General features: G+C 39.6%; 1 protein-coding gene across 5 annotated transcripts in view; it reads left to right on the top strand.

Moving 5' to 3' along the window:
* Positions 1–25,101, top strand: part of PAK1 (p21 (RAC1) activated kinase 1) — a 149,724-nt gene that overhangs the window by 79,629 nt on the left and 44,994 nt on the right. For all 5 annotated transcript variants that reach the window (XM_025894268.2, XM_073879782.1, XM_025894267.2 and 2 more), the window contains exons 3-4: positions 21,377–21,477; positions 21,978–22,125. In XM_025894268.2, the coding sequence (XP_025750053.1) occupies positions 21,377–21,477; positions 21,978–22,125 (249 nt within the window). The remainder of the gene's footprint in view (positions 1–21,376; positions 21,478–21,977; positions 22,126–25,101) is intronic.

The raw sequence follows: 25,101 nt of genomic DNA, 5'->3' as shown, positions 1-25,101 counted from the left end.
TATAGTTTCAAAATCCTATAATTATATAAATGATATTATAAAGATGAAATTGGATTGGGTTGTATACCTAGTGTAAAGAAACTAGGCCATTGCAAAGTACTTTAATCAGTGATAAAGCTGTATGTAGACCCAGAGGTTCTTGGACACCCTTCACTGAGTGATCCTAGGCCAAATCTGTTCTGAAAATAAATCTTACAGCTTAAGATCAAAGCAGTTTCTTTGTGAATTCAAAGTATAGATATAGAAAGTGTAGAGTTTTAAGAAGTTCTTGTGAAATAATCTAGTAACCTCTCTTTCATCCCTTAGTTATAGATTTTCTTTGCATGCCCTGAGCACATAGGTTTCACCCATTTGCTTTAAGATGGCTATAATTTATGCATATATCAAAATGAAATAAGTGAAGTTTTTTTCCCTTTTGTTTGGAGCCTTTGTTCAGCTTAATTTTATGCTAATTGATATTTTCTTTCAACCGATAAGCATTTGTTGACCTTTGCTTTGTGCCTCACTTAGTCCTAGCAGGATACAAAACCGTGTTGGCAGTCTTTGAAGTGGTATACCCTTACTAAAGTATTTAGCCTAGAAATGGTCTAGAACTGGACTTAGAGAAGCAAGATTGAGTCCTATCTCTGACATTATTCTGTGATTTCTTTTCTTTTTACCAATTTATTTTAATCTCAGTATCATCTGTAAAGTGGGAATAATTGTAATTCCCGTCACCCCTATCATTAATAGGCTTTTGCCACTTGACATAGTGGATACAAAACCATTTTCTAAACTGTAAAACACTACAAATATGAGGTTGGTTTTTTGTTTGTTTGTTTTTTTTAATGGGAAACTAACTTCTTGTTTTAATCTGATGCCCACAAGTCATTTTTAGTTGAGGAGGCTGAGATTTAGAGAAAGTTAAATTGCTCGAGATCTCACAGCTGTAAAGTGTCAGGGATGAGTGTGGAACCAAGTCTTCCTGAAGTATCTGTTACAGCAAAACCTACTATCTCTGTTAGTTGTTCTCAACCCAGATTATACATCTGACTCACTCATGGTGCTTTTAAAAAATAACAGATGCCTAGGTCCTACCCAGACTTTCGGAGCCAGAATTACCAAAGGGGTAGTTTTAGGTCTCTAAAGAGATTTGGGAAATGAGAAAGAAGAGTCTTTGTGGCCTGTGGTAGTGGTTGAGATTTGAGCTGGCAATGGTTAGGATGTCTGTGGGCATTACCTAATGCTGACCTCCAGCACAGCTTCAGTGTGTGCCTGGGGAAATGCATAAATAAATCGAAGAAGCTGTTGCTGAGGCCCTTAATATGTGGCGATGGGTTGCAGAATTTTATGTGGGAAAGCCTGGTACCTGTGGTTAGTATCTGGAGCCTTTGGTTTATTCTAATAAGTCCCACAGCATTTAGTTTGGAATCTTTTTCTGGCTGAATTTTCACAACCAAAGTGGAATTCTCCAGGCTTGGGAAGAGTTTAGCAAAGTTAATTTTAAAACTGGACTACGTCAGTGTTTATCTCTACCAAGTTTGGAGTGTTTTACTGCCTTGGTCTTAGATTAGTTCAGCTGAACCAATGAGAGGTGCTTTTTAAAAATAAATCTTTTAAAAAAATAAGTAAGGCCGATGATTTGTGCTGAAACATGGACGGCTGTACTGCACCACAGAATTTGGCAGTGTCAGCTTCATTTCCCATGCTATCAGAGAGCCAAATGGACTAGGCCAAAGATAGGGTTAAAGTTAGGATGGGTGAGGTTGTAGGCTTCTTTTTCCACTTTATTTCTTCAAACTTGTGATCTCTAGTTACATGACATCAGAATGATTCTTCTTTCTTCTCATAGTTTCTCTTAGTGAGTGGGTTGGGAAATCTTACTCTGAAACTTTCTTATATTAATGATAACTCATGTTTGTAAAGCTTTTAGCTTATAAAACATGTACATTTTCTTTACCTTAGTTGGTCCTCAAATTAATAACAATAATAAAAAATAGTAAAGTAACAAATAGTAATTACACAATAGTAATAACCATAAAATAGTAACAACAATAACCCAGCTACTATTTGTTGAATGCCTATTAATTACCACACAGTATATTAGGAACTTTGATGTTTGTGAAATATACCAGCCCTTTCAGGCAGATAAATATTTCACTTATTAGACAGTAAACTGAGGTTTACAGTGATTAACTGACTTTCCCAAGGTCATCTAGTTAGGGAGTGGCCGAGCGGGGACTGAATCTCTAACTCTACTGTACAACACTGATACTCTTAGGTTTAGCAGGTCAGCAACTTGCCCAAGGTCACATGCTGCATAGTTGTAGTGCGTGGAGTCTGAATTTGAATCATTGTCTCTTGACTCCTGGACTGTACCCTCTCACTCTCACCATATAGTGTTTGAGGGCTCCCATCGAGAGATGTTCGGACTGATGCCTTTAGTAGAATTGATTTGGTTGTTTCTTTTAACATACTTTAAAACAAATTTGCTTTTAATGACATCCATTCTATCACTCACTGGCATATTCATGTAGTCTGCAATATGGGGAAGGCACAGTACATACAAAAGAAGCCATGTTGGAGTTCAAGCACTTGAAGTTACCACCATTGTCCATCCCTGACTTCGTGACCTTTGGTTAAGGTTGCTTTACCTTTCTTGGCTTCAGTTCTCTTATCTGTAGTATGGGTACACAGTAATATTTATCTCATAGAATTGCTGAAAGGATTATAAGACTAAAGATGTGAAAAATGTTTTGTGAACTGCAGCCTTGTTAAGAGTTGGTAGAAATTTTGGTGGCTACTGTAGCTTGCAGTTGTGGTTTCCTTTTGGAATCTGTGATTAACACTTAAGAGTTGTTAACGAAGGAGGTTGGAGCAAGATGGCAGAGGAATAGGAGACCTAGATTTCGTCTGGTCTCAGGAATTCAGCTGAATAGGGACCAAACCATTCTGAACACCTACGAACTCAACAGGAGATCGAACAGGAGAGTAGCAACAACTCTCTGAACAGAGAAGTGACCACTTACTGGAAGGTAGGGCCTACGGAGAAGTGAATCTGAGGCGATATTCGGGAGGATAGGCGGCGGGGGAGGGGGGCCTACGTCGGCCGCTTCTGGCAAGTGATAGAGCCGCGGAGCACAAAATCGGACCTTTTAGAAGTCGGCTCCGCTGAGGGACGTGGATGCAGTGGCTAAGCGGGGGGTGGAATCCTTCCAGGACAGTGTGGTCGCAGGACCCTCGGGGTCACAGAGAGACCGTGGGTGCCTGAGTGCGGCAGAGCTCCCAGGTATCGGAGTGGGGAAGCCGGCTGCAGAGACAGAGCGGGGGCACGGGCTCTCAGCTGGGGGTTGCCATAAACTGTGATCCGCGGCCCAGTCGGACCACTGCTCCTCCAGCAGGGACCCAACAAGCGGCAGAGCCAGGGAGACTCCCCTTTCTCCCCCGGGAGGAGCGGCGTGGGAACGCACTGCAGGGATCTGCTGGGTTTGGAGACTCCACACGGGGTCGGGTGCCAGAGATACAAACGCTTGGTCACAGGCTGGGGGAGCACGGAGTGCGGCCGGACTCCAGGGAGACGGGAGTGACTGCTTTTCTCTGGGGGCGCACTGAGGAGCGGGGCCCCGAGTTCTCAGCTCCTCCGGGTGGAGATTGGGAAGCCACCATTTTCGCCCTGGTCCTCCAAAGCTGTACCAAGAGCTTGCAGGGAATAAAAGCCCCAGAGAGCAAACCCGAGCAGCTTGCTTAGCCCAGACCGACAAGCGCGGGGCAATTCAGCCTTGGGCAAAGACATTTGGAAACCATGGCAACAGGCCCCTCCCCCAGAAGATCCGCGCGAACAGCCAGCAAGCCAAGAGCAAGTTTACCCATCAAGGAGAAGGGGGGAACTCCAGCGCTAGGGGAATACTGCACATGGAATTCATGGCTTTTTTTTTACCATGATTCATTAGTTCATCAAAGTTAATTTTTTTACCTTTTTTTTTTAATTTTTCTTTTTCCCTTTTTCAACCAACATCTTATCAATCCCTTTTTTTAAAAAAACATTTTTTATTTTTCGTTTTTAGAGTCATATTTTATCCCTTCATAGTAGTTACCCTTATTTTTGGTATATATATATATATAAGTTGTTCTCTCTTTAAAATTTTGAGATACAGTTTCTTCTAACAGATCAAAATATACCCTAAATCACTAGTGTATGGCTTTGTTCTAGTCTCCTGCCTGATCACATTCTCTCCCTTTTTTCTTTTTTTTTCTTAAATCTTTTTTCAAACAACTTATCAATTCCTTTTATAAAATCTTTTATAATTTTCATCTTTACAGTCATCTTCCATCCCTTCATTGTATCAACCCTTATTTTGTACATATGTCTTTCTTCCTTTAAAATTTTAGGAGGCACTTTTTTCTAACAGACCAAAATATGCCCAAAATCTAGTGTGTGGCACTGATCTATGCACTAGCCTGATCATATTTGATCATATTCTGCTTTTTTTGTATTGTTCTGTTTTTGTTTTTATCTTTTTCTCTTTTTTCTTTCTTTCCCTTTCTTTCTCTCCCTTTTCTTTCTTTCCCTTTCTTCCCCCTGGTTTCAGGTCTTTTCTGATTTGTATACAGTATATTTGCTGGGGACATTGTTAACCTGTTAGCATTTTGTTCTCTCATTCATCTATTCTCCTCTGGACAAAATGACAAGACGAAAAAAATCACCTCAGCAAAAAGAACAAGAGGTAGTACCGTGAGCCAGGGACCTACTCAATGCGGACATTAGTACGATGTCAGACCTAGAGTTCAGAATCATGACTTTAAAGATACTAGCTGGGCTTGAAAAAAGCGTGGAAGTTATTAGAGAAACGCTTTCTGGAGAAATAAAAGAACTAAAATCTAACCAAGTTGAAATCAAAAAGGCTATTGATGAGGTGCAATCCAAAATGGGGGCACTAACTGCTAGGATAAATGAGGCAGAAGAGAGAATCAGTGATATAGAAGACCAAATGATGGAAAATAAAGAGGCTGGGAAAAAGAGAGATAAATAACTACAGGATCACGAGGGCAGAATTCGAGAGATAAGTGATACGATAAGACGAAACAACATTAGAATAATTGGGATCCCAGAAGAAGAAGAAAGAGAGAGAGGGGCAGAAGGTATATTGGAGCAAATAATAGCAGAGAACTTCCCTAATGTGGGGAAGGAAACAGGTATCAAAATCCAAGAGGCACAGAGAACGCCTCTCAAAATCAATAAAAATAGGTCAACACCCCGACATCTAATAGTAAAACTTACGAGTCTCAGAGACAAAGAGAAAATCCTGAAAGCAGCTCGGGAGAAGAGATATGTAACCTACAATGGTAGAAACATTAGATTGACAACAGACCTATCCACAGAGACCTGGCAGGCCAGAAAGGACTGGCATGATATCTTCAGGGCACTAAACGAGAAAAATATGCAGCCAAGAATACCATATCCAGCTAGGTTGTCATTGAAAATAGAAGGAGAGATAAAAAGCTTCCAGGACAAACAAAAACTAAAGGAATTTGCAAACACGAAACCAGCCCTCCAAGAAATATTGAAAGGGGTCCCCTAAGCAAAGAGAGAGCCTAAAAGCAGCATAGATCAGAAAGGAACACAGACAATATACAGTAACAGTCACCTTACAGGCAATACAATGGCACTAAATTCATATCTCTCAGTAATTACCCTGAATGTAAATGGGCTAAATGCCCCAATCAAAAGACACAGGCTATCAGATTGGATTAAAAAACAAGACCCATCGATATGCTGTCTGCAAGAGACTCATTTTAGACCCAAAGACACCCCCAGATTGAAAGTGAGGGGGTGGAAAACCATTTACCATGCTAATGAACACCAAAAGAAAGCTGGGGTGGCAATCCTTATATCAGACAAATTAGATTTTAAACCAAAGACTGTAATAAGAGATGAGGAAGGACACTATATCCTATTTAAAGGGTCTACCCAACAAGAAGATCTAACAATTGTAAATATCTATGCCCATAACGTGGGAGCAGCCAATTATATAAGGCAATTAATAACAAAAGCGAAGAAACACATTGACAACAATACAATAATAGTGGGGGACTTTAACACCCCCCTGACTGAAATGGACAGATCATCTAAGCAAAAGATCAACAAGGAAATAAAGACTTTAAATGACACACTGGACCAAATGGACTTCACAGACATATTCAGAACATTCCATCCCAAAGCAACAGAATACACATTCTTCTCTAGTGCCTATGGAACATTCTCCAGAATTGATCACATCCTAGGTCACAAATGAGGTCTCAACTGGTACCAAGAGATTGGGATTATTCCCTGCATATTTTCAGACCACAATGCTTTGAAACTAGAACTCAATCACGAGAGGAAAGTCGGAAAGAACTCAAATACATGGAGGCTAAAGAGCATCCTACCAAAGAATGAATGGGTCAACCAGGAAATTAAAGAAGAGTTAAAAAAATTCATGGAAACCAATGAAAATGAAAACACTACTGCTCAAAATCTTTGGGATACAGCAAAGGCAGGCCTGAGAGGAAAGTATATAGCAATACAAGCCTTTCTCAAGAAACAAGAAAGGTCTCAAATACACAACCTAACCCTACACCTAAAGGAGCTGGAGAAAGAACAGCAAATAAAGCATAAACCCAGCAGAAGAGAAATCATAAAGATCAGAGCAGAAATCAATGAACTAGAAACCAAAAGAACAGTAGAACAGATCAACGAAACTAGGAGCTGGTTCTTTGAAAGAATGAACAAGATTGATAAACCCCTGGGGAGACTTATCAGAAAGAAAAGAGAAATGACCCAAATCAACAAAATCATGAATTAAAGAGGAGAGATCACAACCAACACCAAAGAAATACAAACGATTATAAGAACATATTATGAGCAACTCTATGCCAGCAAATTAGATAACCTGGAAGAAATGGATGCGTTCCTAGAGATGTATCAACTACCAAAATTGAACCAGGAAGAAATAGAAAACCTGAACAGACCTATAACCACTAAGGAAATTGAAGCAGTCATCAAAAATCTCCCGAGAAACAAAAGCCCAGGGCCAGATGGCTTCCCAGGGGAATTCTCAGACATTTAAAGAAGAATTAATACCTATTCTCCTGAAAGTGTTCCAAAAAATAGAAATGGAAAGAAAACTTCCAAACTCATTTTATGAGGCCAGCATTACCTTGATCCCAAAACCAGACAAAGACCCCATCAAAAAAGAGAATGACAGACCAATATCCTTGATGAACATGGATGCAAAAATTCTCACCAAAATACTAGCCAATAGGATCCAACAGTACATTAAAAGGATTATTCACCATGACCAAGTGGGATTTATCCCTGGGCTGCAAGGCTGGTTCAACATCCGCAAATCTATCAACGTGCTACAAAAATTAACAAAAGAAAGAACAAGAATCATATGATCCTCTCAATAGATGCAGAAAAAGCATTTGACAAAGTACAGCATCCTTTCTTGATCAAAACTCTTCAGAGGATAGGGATAGAGGGTACATACCTCAATATCATAAAAGCCATCTATGAAAAACCTACAGCGAATATCATTCTCAATGGGGAAAAGCTGAGAGCTTTTCCCCTAAGGTCAGGAACGCGGCAGGGATGTCCACTCTCACCACTGCTATTCAACATAGTATTAGAAGTCCTAGCCACAGCAGTCAGACAACAAAAAGAAATCAGAGGCATCCAAATCGGCAAAGAGGAAGTCAAACTCTCACTCTTTGCAGAAGATATGATACTGTATGTGGAAAACCCAAAAGATTCCACCCCAAAACTGCTAGAACTCATACAGGAATTCAGTCAAGCAGCAGGATATAAAATCAATGCACAGACATCAGTGGCATTCCTATACACCAACAACAAGACAGAAGAGAGACAAATCAAGGAGTCGATCCCATTTACAATTGCACCCAAAACCATAAGATACCTAGGAATAAATTTAACCAAAGAGGCAAAGGATCTGTAGTCAGAAAACTATAAAATACTCATGAAAGAAATTGAAGAAGACACAAAGAAATGGAAAAACGTTCCATGCTCATGGATTGGAAGAACCAACATTGTGAAGATGTCAGTGCTACCTAGAGCAATCTACACATTCAATGCAATCCCCATCAAAATACCATCCACTTTTTTCAAAGAAATGGAAGAAAAAATCCTAAAATTTGTGTGGAACCAGAAGAGACCCCGAATAGCCAGAGGAATATTGAAAAAGAAAAGCAAAGCTGGCGGCATCACAATTCCGGACTTCCAGCTCTATTACAAAGCTGTCATCATCAAGACAGTATGGTACTGGCACAAAAACAGACGCATAGATCAATGGAACAGAATCGAGAGCCCAGAAATGGACCCTCAACTCTATGGTCAACTTATTTTTGACAAAGCAGGAAAGAATGTCCAATGGCAAAAAGACAGTCTCTTCAACAAATGGTGTTGGGAAAATTGGACAGCCACATGCAGAAGAATGAAACTGGACCATTTCCTTACACCACACACAAAAATAGACTCCAAATGGTTGAAAGACCTAAACGTGAGACAGGAGTCCATTAAAATCCTAAAGGAGAACACAGGCAGCAACCTCTTCGACCTCAGGCCACAGCACCTTCTTCCTAGAAACATCGCCAAAGGCAAGGGAAGCAAGGGCAAAAATGAACTATTGGGATTTCATCAAGATAAAAAGCTTTTGCACAGCAAAAGAAACAGTCCACAAAACCAAAAGACAACCGACAGAATGGGAGAAAATATTTGCAAAGGACATATCAGATAAAGGGCTAGTATCCAAAATCTATAAAGAACTTCTCAAACTCAACACCCAAAGAACAAATAATCCAATCAAGAAATGGGCAGAAGACATGAACAGACATTTTTCCAAAGAAGACATCCAAATGGCCAACAGACACATGAGAAAGTGCTCAACATCGCTCGGCATCAGGGAAATCCAAATCAAAACCTCCATGAGATACCACCTCACACCCGTCAGAATGGCTAAAATTAACAAGTCAGGAAACGACAGATGTTGGCGGGGATGTGGAGAAAGGGGAACCCTCCTACACTGTTGGTGGGAATGCAAGCTGGTGCAACCACTCTGGAAAACAGTATGGAGGTCCGTCAAACAGTTGAAAATAGAGCTACCATACGATCCAGCAATTGCACTACTGGGTATTTACCCCAAAGATACAAATGAAGGGATCCGAAGGGGTACGTGCACCCCAATGTTTACAGCAGCAATGTCCACAATAGCCAAACTGTGGAAAGAGCCAAGATGTCCATCGACAGTTGAATGGATAAAGAAGAAGTGGTATATATACACAATTGAATATTATGCAGCCATCAAAAGGAATGAGATCTTACCATTTGCAACGACGTGGATGGAACTGGAGGGTGTTATGCTGAGTGAAATAAGTCAATCAGAGAAAGACACGTATCCTATGACCTCACTGATATGAGGAATTCTTAATCTCAGGAAACAAACTGTTGCTGGAGTGGTGGGGGGTGGGAGGGATGGGGTGGCTGGGTGAGAGACATTGGGGAGGGTATGTGCTATGGTGAGCGCTGTGAATGGTGCAAGACTGTTGAATCACAGATCTGTACTTCTGAAACAAATAATCCAACATATGTTAAGAAAAAAGAAAAAGAAGAAGATAGCAAGAGGGGAAGAATGAAGGGGATTAAGTCGGAGGGGGAGACGAATCATGAGAGACGATGGACTCTGAAAAACAAACTGAGGTTTCTAGAGGGGAGGAGGGTAGGGGGGTGGGTTAGCCTGGTGATGGGTATTAAAGAGGGCACATTCTGCATGGAGCACTGGGTGTTATGCACAAACAATGAATCATGGAACACTACATCAAAAACTAATGATGTAAGGTATGGTGATTAACATAACAAAAAATTTTTTAAAAACTTGTTAATGAGCTTTTCAAAATAGCAGCTCTTGACAGGGTTCCTCGAAGATAGAATTAAAGAATGATTCTGGGGTAAACTACCTTTCTCTTCCTACATATAGGCTTGTATTTCCTTTGGTTTAGATAGGGCTACTGGGAAGACCAGAGTAAGTTATTTTGTGCGCTGAGACTAAACAGACCCAAGAACAGGTTTCCCAAGAAGTTCCCAAGAATTCTCTGTAATATCTGTCTGAAGCAGGATTCTAAGCTCTGGATATGGGCCTGGATTTCTGGAACAAATAATATGTTTGAAACTGAGGCCAAAAGGGTAAGCCTCTTAAAACTCCAAATCTCTTAGATACTCTTCATTTCTTTCTTACTCTAATCCTCTTCCTTTTCCCTTTCTTTCCCTCTTTCTCTTCCTCTGTGTTCTCTTCTTTTACATAGTTGTTGTCAACAGGGGTGGAAGCATTGATGGATGTATGATATTAGGAGTTGGGCTTGGGAACCAACTATGTGTTGAAGATTTTCTAAGGAAGTAACATTATAAAATTATCTGTTTGGGGTTTGTTCCTATGGCAGTGTTTTCATGTATTTGTTGTGTGGCCTTGAACTACTCCCTGAGCTTCTCTGGGCTTTCTCATCTTAAAATAAAAAAAAAAAAATCGGATAAATACTCTGTAAAGTCATATGTGTCTCATGAACCAGGGTTCTTGTAAGTTCCTCCACTGCACTTTTACACCTTTATATAGGAAAATGCACATTTCAGTTATGCATTGACTGCACCTATGTGACCACTAACATGACCAAAAAAAAAGGATATAGCTAGTTCCCTAGAAGCTCCCTACATTTTCCCTTCCAGGCACTAACAGCTCTCTCCGTCCCAAAGATTAACTCATAAATGAGTTTGTCTGCTTTTTATCTTGCTATACGTACAATCAAACAGCATATATTCTTTTCTTTGCCTTTGATTAACATTGTTTATAAGATTTATCTGTATTTGTACATGTAGCTTAGCTCGTTTTCATTGCTGTATAATATTCTCTACTAGGAATATTTTCTACCGTACTATTGATGAACATAAGGTGTTTCAGTCATAGACTGTTATGAGTAATATTTTCTGACCCTTCTAGTGCATGTCTTTATACATGTGTTCACACATTTCTATTGGGTACGTATACATAGCGAAATTGCTGGATTATGCAGGTACTTGTGTTAGACTTTGGTTGATAATACCAAAAATTCAAAGTTCAAACACATAGTTGTTCAATATATATTCCCACCAGCAATGAATAAGAGTTGCACTTACTTCAGTTTTTGGTCACCACTTAGTATTGTCAGTCTTTAGTGAGGATGAGCAGCTTTTCATGTTAATTGGCCATCTGGGTGTACTTTTTTGTGAGGTGCCTGGTCAAGTCTTTTTCCCATTGAAGAAAAAATTTTTTATTGATTTACAGGAGTTCTTATCCAGATACAAGCTTTTTGCCAGTTATATATATTGCAGGTTTCTTCATTTATGCACTTAATGGTATCTTTGACAGAATTTAATATAGTCAAATTTATTATTCCTTTCCAATGCTTTCTGTTCTGTTTCTGGAATCTTTACCTGTCCTAAGTTATGAAGATTTTTTTCTCCTATTTGAATTTTTCTATGTTTTGTATACACAATCATATTATCTGTAAATTGTGATAGTTTTGTTTCTTCCTTTCTAATCCTCCTCCCTGTGCTTCTTTTTCTTTCCTAGTTTCACTGGCTAATACCTTTAGGGTTATGATAAATAGAAGTGACATCCTTATCTTATTTGTAATCTCAGAGGAAAACTTGTCAACATTTCAGCCATTAAGTATGATGTTGGCTCTAGTGTTTTTTGGTAGTTAGCTTTTATTAGATTAAGTAAATTCCCTTGTAATCCTAGTTTGCTAAGAGGTTTTAATCACAATTGGATATAAAATTTTAACATGCTTTTTCTGCATTAATTGAATTATATACATTTTCTCCTTTATTTTAATATGGTAAATTACATTTACTTGGTTGAAAAAATTGAGATATAATTCACATTACAGTTCACCGTCTCAAAGTGTACAGTTCAGTGGTTTTTAGTATAGTGATAAGATTGTACAGCCATCACAGTGCTCTAATTCCAGTACATTTTCACCACCCTAAAAAGAAACCCTGTATTTCACCGTATTTCCTTCTTCTCCCAGCCCCTGGCAATCACTGATCTACTTTCTGTCTGTGGATTTGACTTTTCTGGACATTTTTTATAAATGGAATCACATAATATGTGGCCTTTTGGGACTGGCTTCTTGCATTCAGCATAATGTTTTTAAGGTTCATCCATGTTGTAGCATGGATCAGGGCTTCATTTCTTTTTATAGCTGAGTAACATTTTGTTGTATGGATATACCATATTTTTATTTATTTTGTTCATCTGTCCATCAGTTGAGGGACATTTGCTTTTTGACTGTTTTGAATAATGTTGCTATGATGCTATGGACATTCACTTACAAGTTTTTGTGCAGACATAGGTTTTCATCAGATTCCTCTAGACTCATACTTGCTAGTCACCATAAAAAAATTTGCTAGCAGCAGCAATTGTCCCAGGCAGCCTGATGTTTGTGACCTTGAGATATGGGCCTACCAGTATCCTGAATTTTCTTTATTTTCTCCATTGTATCTTGTCTCAGTCCCAAGCTTGGAGTACATCTCTAATAAGAGTTTATTAAATTTGGTTGACTTGCTGGGCAGGTGGAAAGCTGGGACAAAGATCACTGTTTTCTGGGCCTTTGTTTATTCTGTTTCCTTCTGGAATGTCCTTCCCTATCTCTGCCTGACCCACTCCTGTTTATCTTTCATGAGTTCTTTTAGGTATTATCTTTTCCAGAAAGGTGATTTTTTTACCTCCTTTTATCTGTACCTGAACATGGATCAGTGACCTACTTTACAGGTTGAAGACTTGAACTCAGAAGAAGAAGGTAACTTTTGCAGGGCCATAAAGTGGGTTAATGGCAAAGAGAATACTGGATCCATCTTCCTCTCCTAGTCCAGAACAGATTTCTTTTAATTCCCTGACTTCAGTCTTCTCAGCTGTGAAATGGGGATGATCCAAGCTGTGTAGTTCTTGGAGTTGTTGTAAGGAACCAGTGAGGCAGTGAATGTGAAAAGGCTTTGTGAAGGGCTATACACATGTGAGGGAGGTGATTGGTGGCTCTTTGACTCCTTGACTTCTCCAGTTCCATCCTGCTTTCCTGCCTCAGGCATCCTGTTTCCTGCTGGTGGTCCCCAGCCAGTGAGTACTCAGCCTAAATTGCACAGCACTTGGGATATATCCTGCCAGCTAGGTTTTTTTTCCCCCCACCCTTGTACTTCCCTCCTCTTTCACTTCAGCCGAGCCTTTCCTCTTCTTATAGTCCATTTCTGGTCTATGTTAAACTGTTATTTCAATCAGTAGTTGCTTCCATTCAAATCAGTCGGTAGGCATCAGGGGATATCACAAAGGATAAAAGATTTGATCAGGTGAACTGAGTCTTACCTCTATGTGCTCTGTGATGCAAGTTGAGTCAATTTACTTTTCAGGGCCTCTTCAGGGAGTAGGATAACAGTCTCTAAGGTTACTTCTTAATATTTTTGGTGTGTTCTTGAATAACTTATTCTGTGTTGGGTCCTCAATGGAAGATTTGGAAGTTTAACAATCATAATTACAAGCCATGATTATGGTCCTCTAGAAGCTTACATTTTAAGTAAAGAGGTAAGTCTTTAAAATAGCAAGGAATCATACAAGACAGGAAGTGACTAAGTGCATGGTGGTATGGCAGACTCAGTGTCTTGGGAATTAACAGAGGGAGGAAAGGTCAGGAAGAGAAGTGGGACCTAGACCAGTCTTTAAAAGATGACTGAGAGTTTGACAGGGAGATTGGGAGGAAGAGCATTCTAAAGCAAGGAGAAGAAAAAGTGAGCAAAAACTTGGAGGTGGTAATATGGGAGGTATATGCAAAGGTTATGGGGCAAAGAGTAACCTCTGGAAGCCAACTTTAGCATTACTCTGTATGTTCATGTGGTAATTGATTTCGTTTCCTTGGGGATCTTTTCTATAGACTACTCATCCTCTGAGCCACTCTCTTTCTGTGTCTCCATTACTGGAGTTTCTTTTGTATTGACATTCCATGCCTATGATGGTATATTATATAGTATATTAATAACAAATTAGAAATAATATATAAAAATAGAAGATATATAAGTATAAAAAATCTAAATAAAACATAAAAATAACATAATTGTTCTTCCCTACAATCTTTTAAGTGACTAGATCAGAGGAAATTTAGGAATAGTAAGCAATTCCCAAAGTCCTGTACCATGTCCCATGCATTCTAGCTATGAGTAAGACAGATGGACTTACGTCATAAATGAGTGCTTAATTTGGGCCCTGGTAAACTCTTGGCCTTCCCTTTCTAAAAGCAGCTGCTTCTGGAAGGGAAATTGCCAAGTGCATAAATAGCTTAAACCCTAGCAGTTGGCATATAAACAAATAGTTCTCAGTAAGACACTGAGGAAAGAAACTTTGGAATCAGACCTGGATTCAAATCTCAGCTCTTACTAGCTGTGTGAGCTTGAGCAAATTATTTAATGGTTTTTTGTTTTTTTAGTTTCCTCATCTGTAAAATGACAGTAGTAATAATCTATCTCATAGGATTTTAAGAATTAAGGAAAATAATATGTGTTATGGTATCTTATACATGGTAAGTTCTTATTCAATGTTATTTCCTTTCCTTATTTTACTAAAATATGTTTTCTTGACTCAACTTGAAATTCTTAATGGGAGGTAAAACAGTAGAATGTAAAGGGCCTTGGCTTTGAAGCCACACGTTTTGAATTTCAGTCACTCCAGTAACTATAGGCAAGTCTGTGCTTCAATTTCCTAATCTACAAATAGGATTTGTGGTGCCTCTCAGGATTGTGGTGATTATATGAGATGATGTGAATGGAGTATCTATTAAAAACTGTGGGGTGCCATGTCAGGAAGAATCTAACTACAGAGCTTTGAGAGTATTCATCTTTCTGTTTTCATAAGCTCATGGAATGTAGGAACTGGAAGGGTCCTTATAATCGTCTAGTCCATTCTCTCCATTGTTTAGATGAGAAAGCCGAGAACCTGGACTATATGGGTGTATAGGGGCAAAATTGGCCTGGACTCTAGAACTTCTTGCTCCTTCCCTCCTCCTCTCCCACCCTACCCATTTTGCTGCCTTTCATCAGGATTATCCTGGGTCTGTGGAGGCATTAGGACTTCAGAATTTCTTTTGGCCAGTGTGCTGAGCTCCCACAGAGCAGGGTTTTCAGACAGGACTGAGGTAGCTGGGTAACCAGGATTGTGAAAAGTCAGGTCAGACCCTTGTAAAAATGAAACATTTATTCTTGTCCTGGAGGGAATTTGCCTGTCTTTGACAGACTCCTTAGACCCTTGCCAGGTCGAGTTAGGTATTTGGTCATTTGTTCCTTTCTTCATTTGCTGTTTTGTGCCAGGTGTGTGCTAGCTGTTGGGGATCCATGATGAATTGGACATGGCCCCTGCACTTGGGATTCAGTCTGGTTGGAAGGTAAACCCATAAAGTAGGCAATTACTATAATGGTGCTGTGGGAACAGAGGAGAGGGTGAAGGACTGCCCAACCTCGAGATCAAGGAGGACTTCAGAGAAGAGATGACCTTTAAGCTGACCCCCGAAAAGGGTAAACTAAAGGCTGAGGTAGCAAGGGAAGGGAAAGGGCAGGGCAGGATTCATAAGCAAAGGGTGTAGCTTGAGAAAATGTGAAGAGGTGTAAAAGAGCTCATTATGTTTGGTGACATAACTGGTTCAGTGTAGCTGGTAGAGAGTGTATGAAACATAAGTAGCGGGGCGCCTGGGTGGCTCAGTTGGTTAAGCAACTGCCTTCGGCTCAGGTCATGATCCCAGGGTCCTGGGATCGAGCCCCGCATCGGGCTCCCTGTTCAGTCAGAAGCCTGCTTCTCCCTCTCCCACTCCCCCTGCTTGTGTTCCCTCTCACGCTCTCTCTCTCTCTCTGTCAATTAAAAATAAATAAATAAAAATCTTAAAAAAAAAAAACATAAGTAGCAGGAGGTTAAGAAGAGGTACAGGTTTGTAGAAGAGAGCTTCAGAAACTTAAAAAAAATTAGAGCAGTTTTAGGTTCACAGCAAAATTGAGTGGAAGGCACACAGTATACCTCGTATACCTGTATACCTCCTGGCCCCACATATGTACAACCTTTCCCACTATTAACATCTTATACCAGGGTGGTACATTTTATTAATCAGATTGTTTATCCTCTTATTGTTGAGTTTTAAGAATTCTTCATATATTTTGGATAATAATCCTTTATCAGATATATCTTTTGCAAATATTTTCTTTTTACTTGTGGTTTGTCTTCTCATTCTCTTGATTCTCAAACTTTTATATGCATATGAATCATTTGGGATCTCATTAAAATTCAGATTCTAATTCAGTAGGTCTGGGTTGGAGCTTGAGATCCTACATTTCTAATGGTCTCCCAAGTTGTGCTGATGCTGCTTTGAATAGCAAGGTTATAGATCACCCTGGCTACTGTCTGCATTGGAGGGGAGCAGAATGTAGGTGACAAGGTACTGTTAGAATGATCCAAGGCCAGAGATAACTATGCCTGAAATAGGGTGGTGGCAATGAAAATGGAGAAGTGGATAAATTTGATCACTATATAGAATAGGAAACCGTTAGTAACCTGGGGACTGAATGGAAGAGAGATGGGGAGAAAGAGGAGAGATCACATAATCATGAGCAGCAGTAGTCCACAAGAGGCAGAACAACAGAATAGGAAGGCCTTGGGTCTGGAAGTCTGAAGACCTCAGTTCTGGTTGCAGATCTGCTTCTAACTTGCTCTGTGACCTTGTGCAGGTTATTTAACTTCTTAGAACCCCTGTTTTTTCTTCTCTCAAATAGGCACCATAACCACTGCCCTGCTCATCACACAGTTGTTTTGAGGCTCTAGTGAAGTAATATATGTGAGAGTGCTTTGTAAGCATTAGAGCATGATACACATGAAGGTGATTATTATGAAATGTAAATCTGTTATAAAGTGCTGTAAGGTATCTGGTACTTTCTTTGCCCTATAGGAATATTCAGTCTCGTAGTGAGGCTCAGACAAGTCAACCGGGAAAGTAGGTCATATATATGCAGTCTAGTTCTTCTTGAACTTTGGGGCCATAACTATGGATTTGGGGGTCTCTTTTAGTCCACAGCCTGTGCTTGAAAAGAATTTTATTTTTATTGGAGCATAGTTGACACACATTACTTTAGTTTCAGGTGTACAACATAGTGATTCAACAAGTTTATACATTATGCTATAAATTAGATGTTCACCACAAGTATAGCTACCATCTGTCACCGTATGGTGCTATTACAATACCACTGACTGTATTCCTTATGCTGTGACTTATTCATTCCATAACCGGAAGCCTGTGTCTCCCATTCCCCTTCACCCATATTACTCATCCCCACCCCCCTGACGGGCAACCATCAGTTGGTTCTTTTTTTAATTATAGGTTTGATTCTGCTTTTTGTTTGTGTATTCATTTTTTTTTAGATTCCGCATATGAGTGGAATCAAATGGTATCTGTCTTTTCCAGACTGACTTATTTCATTTAGCATAACATCCTCTAATCCATCCGTGTTGTCGCAAATGGTACTATCTCATCCCTTTTTTATGGCTGCAAGTATTCCTCTGTGTGTGTGTGTGTGTGTGTGTATGTGTGTATGTGTATGTGTGTAAACACCCACATCTTCCTTATCTGTCTATCACTGGACAATTAGGCTGCTTCCATATCTTGGCTCTTATAAATAATGCTAATAAATATAGGGATGCATGTATCTATGCAAATTAGTGTTTTTGTTTTCTTTAGGTCAATACCCAGTAGTGGGATTACTGGATCATATGATAATTCTATTAACTTTTTAAGGAACCTCTTTACTGTTTTCCACATTGCTGTACCAATTTACATTCCCACCAACAGTGTACGAGGTTTCCTTTTCCTTCACATTCCCCCAACACTTGTTATTTCTTGTGTTTTTTATTTTAGCCATTCTGATAGGTATGAGGTGATATCTCATTGTGGTTTTGATTTGCATTTCCCTAATGATCAGTGATGTTGAGTATTTTTTCATATGTCTTTGGCCATCTGGATGTCTTCTTTGGGAAAATGACTATTTGCATCCTCTGCCCATTTTTTAATCAGATTGATTATTTTTGGCGTTGAGTTATGTAAGTTCTTTGTATGTTTTAGATGTTAACCTCTTATTGGATATATCATTTGCAAATATCTTCTCCTATTCAGTAGGTTACCTTTTTGTTGATGGTTTTCTTTGCTGTACAAAAGCTTTTTATTTTGATGTAATCCCGATAGTTTGTTTTTGCTTTTGTTTCCCTTCCTTAGGAGACGAAAATGTTGGAAAACCTTCTACAGCCAGTGTCAGAGAAATTGCTGCCTGTGCTCTCTTCTAGGATTTTTGTAGTTTCAGCTCTTATATTTAGGTCTCATCCATTTTGAGTTTATTTTTGTGTATGGTGTTAGAAGAGGTCCAGTTTCATTCTTTTATGAAAGAACATAGCTGTCCAGTCTAACCAGCACCATTTATTAAAGAGACTGTCTTTTCCTCATTCTATATTCTTGCCTCCTTTGTCATATATTAATTGACTATATAAGCATGGGCTTATTTCTGGGCTCTCCATTCTGTTCCACTGATCTATGTGCCTGTTTGTGCCAGTACCATACTGTTTTGATTACTATAATTCAGCCTATACTTTTAATCTGATCTCTAAGGTTAGGCTCAGACAAGCCTTGAATTCAACCTTTGTCTGACCCCAGCCAAGTTCTTAGGTACTGCAGTGAATTCTTTTATTTTTATGTTTTTAAAGGATTTTATTTATTTATTCATTTTAGAGAGAGAGACAGAGTGTGTGCTAGCGAGCACATGAGCGGGGTGAGGGGCAGAGGGAGAGAAGGAGACTCTGTACTGAGCATGGAGCCCAACAGAGGGCTCAATCTCAGGATGCTGAGATGATGACCTGAGCCAAAACCAAGAATCGGAAGCTTAACTGACTGAGCCACCCAGGTGCCCCTGCAGTGAATTCTCTTAGAGGTGAATTTTGGCCTTAGAGGTTTTTTTCGGACCCTTGCTGGTATTTGATCCTGGGCATTTCTGGAAGGGAAAATGTCTTGTTATGGAGCTAAGGATTTTAGGCCTTGACTTGACAGTGTAGAGTATGACTTTCATAAGGAGAAAACTCTGGTGGTTTCATGGAGAGATTGATATTGGGGAAGACCAGAGACTTAGGGCTCCTGGGCTTTTCTTGATGACTTGCCTTAAAGAGAGGATATTGCGGTCTTGCCTTTCAGGCCTCTGAGCCTAGATGGCCAATGTCTAATACTTTTAGGATAGACTTGTCACTGAAACTTGGCAATGATCAAGCAAATTATTAAAAAGAAATACTTATGTTTCCTTACCTATAAAATGCAGATGTTAATATCTGTTTTGTAGGGTTATATGAGTATTTGGTGACATGATACATATAAAATTCATAGCACATGCTGGCACATGGTAAGAGCTCAATAAATAGTAGCTTTTGCAGTTAGCCTCTGAACCCAGTTCCCCCAGGTGTGTGTAGAAGTTCCCTGGGAGTTTAGACCAGATGGTCTCCTCCCTAGAACATTGAAGGAGGAGAACCCTTGGCTGTAGAAATAAGGAGGGTTTCTACAGATGTTTAAAATCTGGGCTCTGTAGGTCCCCATTTAGGAAGGAATATTATCTGGCTGAGCCTTGGAAGGTATTTAAGCCTGATTCAGTGGAATTGCATTTGCAGATGCCTGCTGAGGTCTAGCTTGATACCAAGACCTTGAAACTCCTTTAAGCTGGAAGAGGGTTATATTTATAGAGCATCTTTAACTAAGTACCACAAGCTAGGCGGCTTAAACAACAGAAATTTATTGTTTCAGTTCTGGAGGCTAGAATTCCAAGATCAAGTGGTCTGCAGGGTTGTTTTCTTGTGAAGGATGAAATCTGTTCCATGTCTCTTCCTTAGCTTCTGGTGGTTTGCTGGTGATCTTTGGTGTTTCTAGACTTGAAGAAACATCGCTTTGACATCTTTCTTCATCTTCATATGGTATTCTCCTTGTGTGCATCTGTCTCCAAATTTCTTATTTTTATAAGGACACCAGTCTTAACTGGATTAGGGGTGCACCCTGCTCCAGTACAACCTAATCATAACTAATTATATCTGCAATGACCCTATTTCCAAATAAGGTCACATTCTTAGCTACTTGGAGTTAGGACATATGAATTTGGGGGGACATAATTGAACCCCTGACAAGGGTACTTTACTTTATGGTTAAGCGACTGCCTTCGGCTCAGGTCATGATCCTGGAGTCCCTGGATCGAGTCCCGCATCGGGTTCCCTGCTTGGCAGGGAGTCTGCTTCTCCCTCTGACCCTCCCCCCTCTCATGTGCTCTCTCTCTCTCAAATTAATAAATAAAATCTTTTTTTTTTTAAAGGGTACTTTACTTTAGCACTACAATTCCTTAAACGTTGAAACTTTTTCTGCCAGGTCAGCAGGACCTTAGTGAACATCTATTTTACTCAAGACCCTTGATGGGAGAGAGATGATTACAAGTATTTGGTCTGAATGATCCTTTAAGGTCCTAGCCTGGGGAGGCAGTATAGCATAGTGGTTTTGAGCTCAGGCTCTGGGCCAGACTGCCTGGGTTTGTGTCTGGAGGCTGCCAGTTACTAACCATGTGATCTTGAAAAAATAACTTAATCTGTATGCTTCAGTTTTTTTACCTTCAAAACAAGGAAGATAGTATCTAACTGATAGGGTTGCCATGAGGCAAAGTAAATTCATACATGTATAGAACTAGAACCATTGTCTGGTAAGCATCTGACAAAATATTAGTGATTTATATTATTAAAATAACATCCAGATCTAAAATTCCCTAAATTTAGAGAACCTTAAAGCAGTCCATAGTCAAATACCAAACCAGTAGGATGTAGGTCATAGGAACTCATATAATGTAGGATGTGAGAGCTGGAAGGATCTTTAGAGACCATTTACCCACCCGAGCCTTCTCTTTTTTATAGATGGTGAAACCAGGGTTCAGAAAAAGGAAATGACTTGCCCTAGATCAAATGGCTCATTAGTGGTAGAGCCAGGACTTTAAACTCTGAGGAATATTCATTCATTCCCTCCCTTACTTTAATTCAACAAAAGATTAAGTTCTTTAATCATGCTTTGAGCACTTATTCCAACCTAAGTCTGGCATTTGGCTTGTCAGTACTTCTGTGAAGTAGACAGCCCTTAGCCTTAGGTGCTAGGGCTTAGCCAAAGGAGCCCACAGCTCAACGAAGAGTTCAATAAGCCAAAAAATGTAATGTCCTTGTTTTTGATTTCCTTTTCCCTGTTTCTCTTGCAGCAAATAAAAAGAAGGAGAAGGAACGGCCAGAGATTTCTCTTCCTTCAGATTTTGAGCATACAATTCATGTTGGTTTTGATGCTGTCACAGGGGAGTTTACAGTAAGTCCTGGGTCAAAGAAAGGCCTTTGGTCTTCGAGAGCTCTGACTATGCACTGTTGGATTCATTGTTTTCCCCTTGGTATTCCTGATGCCTCTGTCTTAGCCTGAGACCCTCATTACTATCTTCTTACATTCATGAGAGGGACATTTTCTTCACCTCCAAAACTGTACCAGAGAAGGCTTTGGATCTCCATTCCTTAACTAGACCTCTGTTAAGTGGCTCCTTGGCGGTCGGGTTTGCACGGGACACTGATAATATAAAGACAAATCATACATGGTTCCTCTTCTGAAGGAGGAATAGCTTAGTGAAAGAGCAAACACCTCAAGAAATGACTAATATAATGAGATAGGTACTATAAAAAAGGCTTGTATAGAGCTCTGAGGGTATAGAGAGAAAGAATGACTAAACCTGTCTTTAACTGCCAGCAGGTATCAGAGTTTCTCCTTCAGGATCTCCTTTGACTATGCCTTCCTGATAACGTTGTATGTCTCTCTTATAGGGGATGCCAGAGCAATGGGCTCGCCTGCTTCAGACATCAAATATCACTAAGTCAGAGCAGAAGAAAAACCCACAGGCTGTTCTGGATGTTTTGGAATTTTATAACTCAAAGAAGACCTCCAACAGCCAGAAGTACATGAGCTTTACAGGTATGGGGATTGAATTCAGAGCAGTCTAGGAAAATAAAAAGGGGTTTTAGTCTGGGTGGAAAAACTTCACATGCCTGTTGGTGTGGGGTAAGGGAAGAAAAGTATTGGAAATAGTGAGGATGGTACTTTAAGGTGGGATTTGGGAAGATGAGAGCCAAAGTGATGGGTCTTTGCTCTGAAACTGCACATTTTTAAAAAGTAGCATGACACATATATATTGAGCCTCAAAATGGGAATAATAATTCCTGTCTCAAGAGATTGTAGTGAAGAATAAATGAGCTCATTGATATGAAAGTTCTTTATAGGTTGTAAAACAGCACCATGGAAATGTAGCTATCATTATCATTATTAATTTTAATATCGTTAAGTTATTTAATAACACATTTGATGTGTATCTTTTAAGTAGGTAAGCCCAAGTTCTTCCTTAAGGAATTAATTTTTATCAGTCAAATGTAAAACAGGCCACTAATAATAAATGTACTTTAGATGTACCCTCTCTGTAATGGGCTATGTTTTTCAGACTGCTTTTAATGGCAGAATTGGGATTAGAATCCATGTCTCCTAATTCCCAGACCAGCACCTTTTGAGTTTACTACTTGCTTCTAGTAACTCTATTTGGATCACCTCCTTCCATAGTAGGGAGATTTTTCTTTTCCAAGATAAGTAATCAGAAGGCCTACATTTCTAGGAACTTGCCTTTTATAGTGGCATCCTCGAATGTTAGAGCAAGACATATCCTCAGTATATACTGCTCCCATTCCCCCTTGTTTTACAAACACTGAAGCCAAAAAAGGCCTTTCTAATATGGCTTAATTGGTGGCAGAGCTGGTCTCTTAACTCCAAGTCTGATGCTCTTTCCAGTATTCATGCTGTCTCTTTCAAAGAGCAATATTGTTGGAGAAGGTGAGAACCAGGATGAACTAGCTAATTTTGAAGGATGCTTTCCCCAGCAAGTATCTGGCTTGTATCAAAGGGCACAGATGGTGAGAATGACAAACTGCAGCTTAGTCCATGCTGCTGTGGTGGTACCCAGGAGAGGGTCATGCACGTTCCCAGCAGTATTTCCTTCCTCACGCCTGGCCCCTCTGGCTCTGCCTCACTTCTCCCATTGAGAGACTGGGTCATTCCAAGGAGGAATTGGGGTTGAGGGGTGTTGGGTGGGAGAGTTTTCTAGTCAGGAGATTAGAGCTTGTGTTTTAAAGAATTTGTCATGGACGTCCGATTAGAAGCTGGCTTTGAAAACCTCAGCAGCGAAGTCTTTGGAAGAATCTCTGTTTATGTGTACATGTGTGTAGATGTATACAAGTACCAGATATGTATATGGAAGCACAGCTCTGTGGGTTTGCATATGTTTGGAATTAAAGTCCACTTAAGTATTCATGAATTAACCTGTGTATAGATACACACATGAGGATAAATGTGTATATGATCATCTGTGCATGCATATATGAATAACACTGTATATGTATGGAATGTATAGATATGTGTTTATACATCTCCTGTGTGTATAAAGTTGTGCACATGTGTATATGTGTGTGTGCACACGCAAGTGCAGAATTTTTAGTTTTTTAGAAGTTGAAGTCCAGGGCCAATTCTAGGCAAAATTGTGTATTTGGCAAAATTTATTTATTTTTATTTATTTTTTAAAAAGATGTTATTTATTTGACAGAGCAAGATTGTGCACAAGCAAGGGGAGCAGCAGGCAGAAGGAGAGGGAGGCAGAGGGAGAGGGAAGCAGAGGGAGAGGGAAAAGCAGACTTCCCTCTGAGCAGGGAGTCCTCCGACACAGGGCTCAATTGCAGGACCCTGGTATCAGGACCTGAGCCTAAGGCAGACGCTTAACCGATTGAGCCACCCAGGCACCCCTTGCACAGTTTATTTTTCATGGCATCTCTCTCCTTTTCCTGTTTCCCTTCTTCTCATACTATTGATTCTGAGAATACTACCTCAATTTGTATGCTTGCACATGAGTTATCTCATTGATCCTCATGACAGCGTTGGGGGGTTGGTATGGCAAGGACTATTATCCCTATTTCACAGACTTGGAGAAATTAATTAGGCTTAGAGAAACTGAGTGACTTACTCAGGGTAAATCAACTGATATGTGATGGAATTATGTTTAAAGTATATCCTGAATTAATTTCTCCAGGGTACAGCTGGCTATTCAGGGTTTTTTTTAAGAATATATTGTCACAGCTTGTGGGTTCATGATTTGTCGTAGGATCAAAGAAGCTGTACCTGACACTTTCTTATATGATGGAATTGGGATCTTGGACATTCTCTGGACTTGGTTCTTGGTGAGGAATATGTTGGATTTGGTAGAATACGTTTCTCCTCCTTAATTCCATTGGTGTTGAACTGGCGAAGTTAGTTTCTTCTTAGGTCTGTAGGAATTAAAGTATAAAACCAAACATGGTATTTGGCTTTTAAACTTATTTTCTTGCTAAGATCTCCATTGAGTCTGTGTTTCATATTTTATTAAATATAAGATATCATTAATTGTAAGCTGCACCATTATTTTATATACCACTAAAGAAGAAAAAGTTGCCAATTAAACCATGAAATGCTTTTGGTTGTAGGACACATTTCTCTTTCAGAGATGTTAATGTGAAAAAATACATATTTCAAAATCGATGAAATGGGATAATTGCCTCATGAGGAAGTTTGAATCTATTCTTAGAAATAAGACCGTGCCTTAAGTTAGACTTGACATGATTAATGCTTCTCTTTTCCTAAACCTCAAATTTTCTTTCCCTCTAGGAAATAGACGTGGATGTAGAAAGATCCTTTTTTAAAAGCTGAAGCCACAAGCTGGTCATGATTTGTCATGGATAGGTCACGACATGAATTCTTTCCCTTTCTCTTAGGGAGAAGAAATTTCCTTGACCATTGAGACCTGAGGATGATATAGTTGATGATGTGGATACAGTTCTGTCATAGTATTTAGCATTAGACCAGGATTCAAATGTTGACTCC

The sequence above is a fragment of the Callorhinus ursinus genome, unplaced genomic scaffold (assembly GCF_003265705.2).
Source record: "Callorhinus ursinus isolate GAN/ISIS: 27379988/994484 unplaced genomic scaffold, GSC_fseal_2.0 scaffold35, whole genome shotgun sequence".
Lineage (NCBI taxonomy): Eukaryota > Metazoa > Chordata > Mammalia > Carnivora > Otariidae > Callorhinus > Callorhinus ursinus.
The sequence above is the reverse complement of the archived record's forward strand: the minus strand, read 5'-3'. Positions and strand labels throughout refer to the sequence as shown.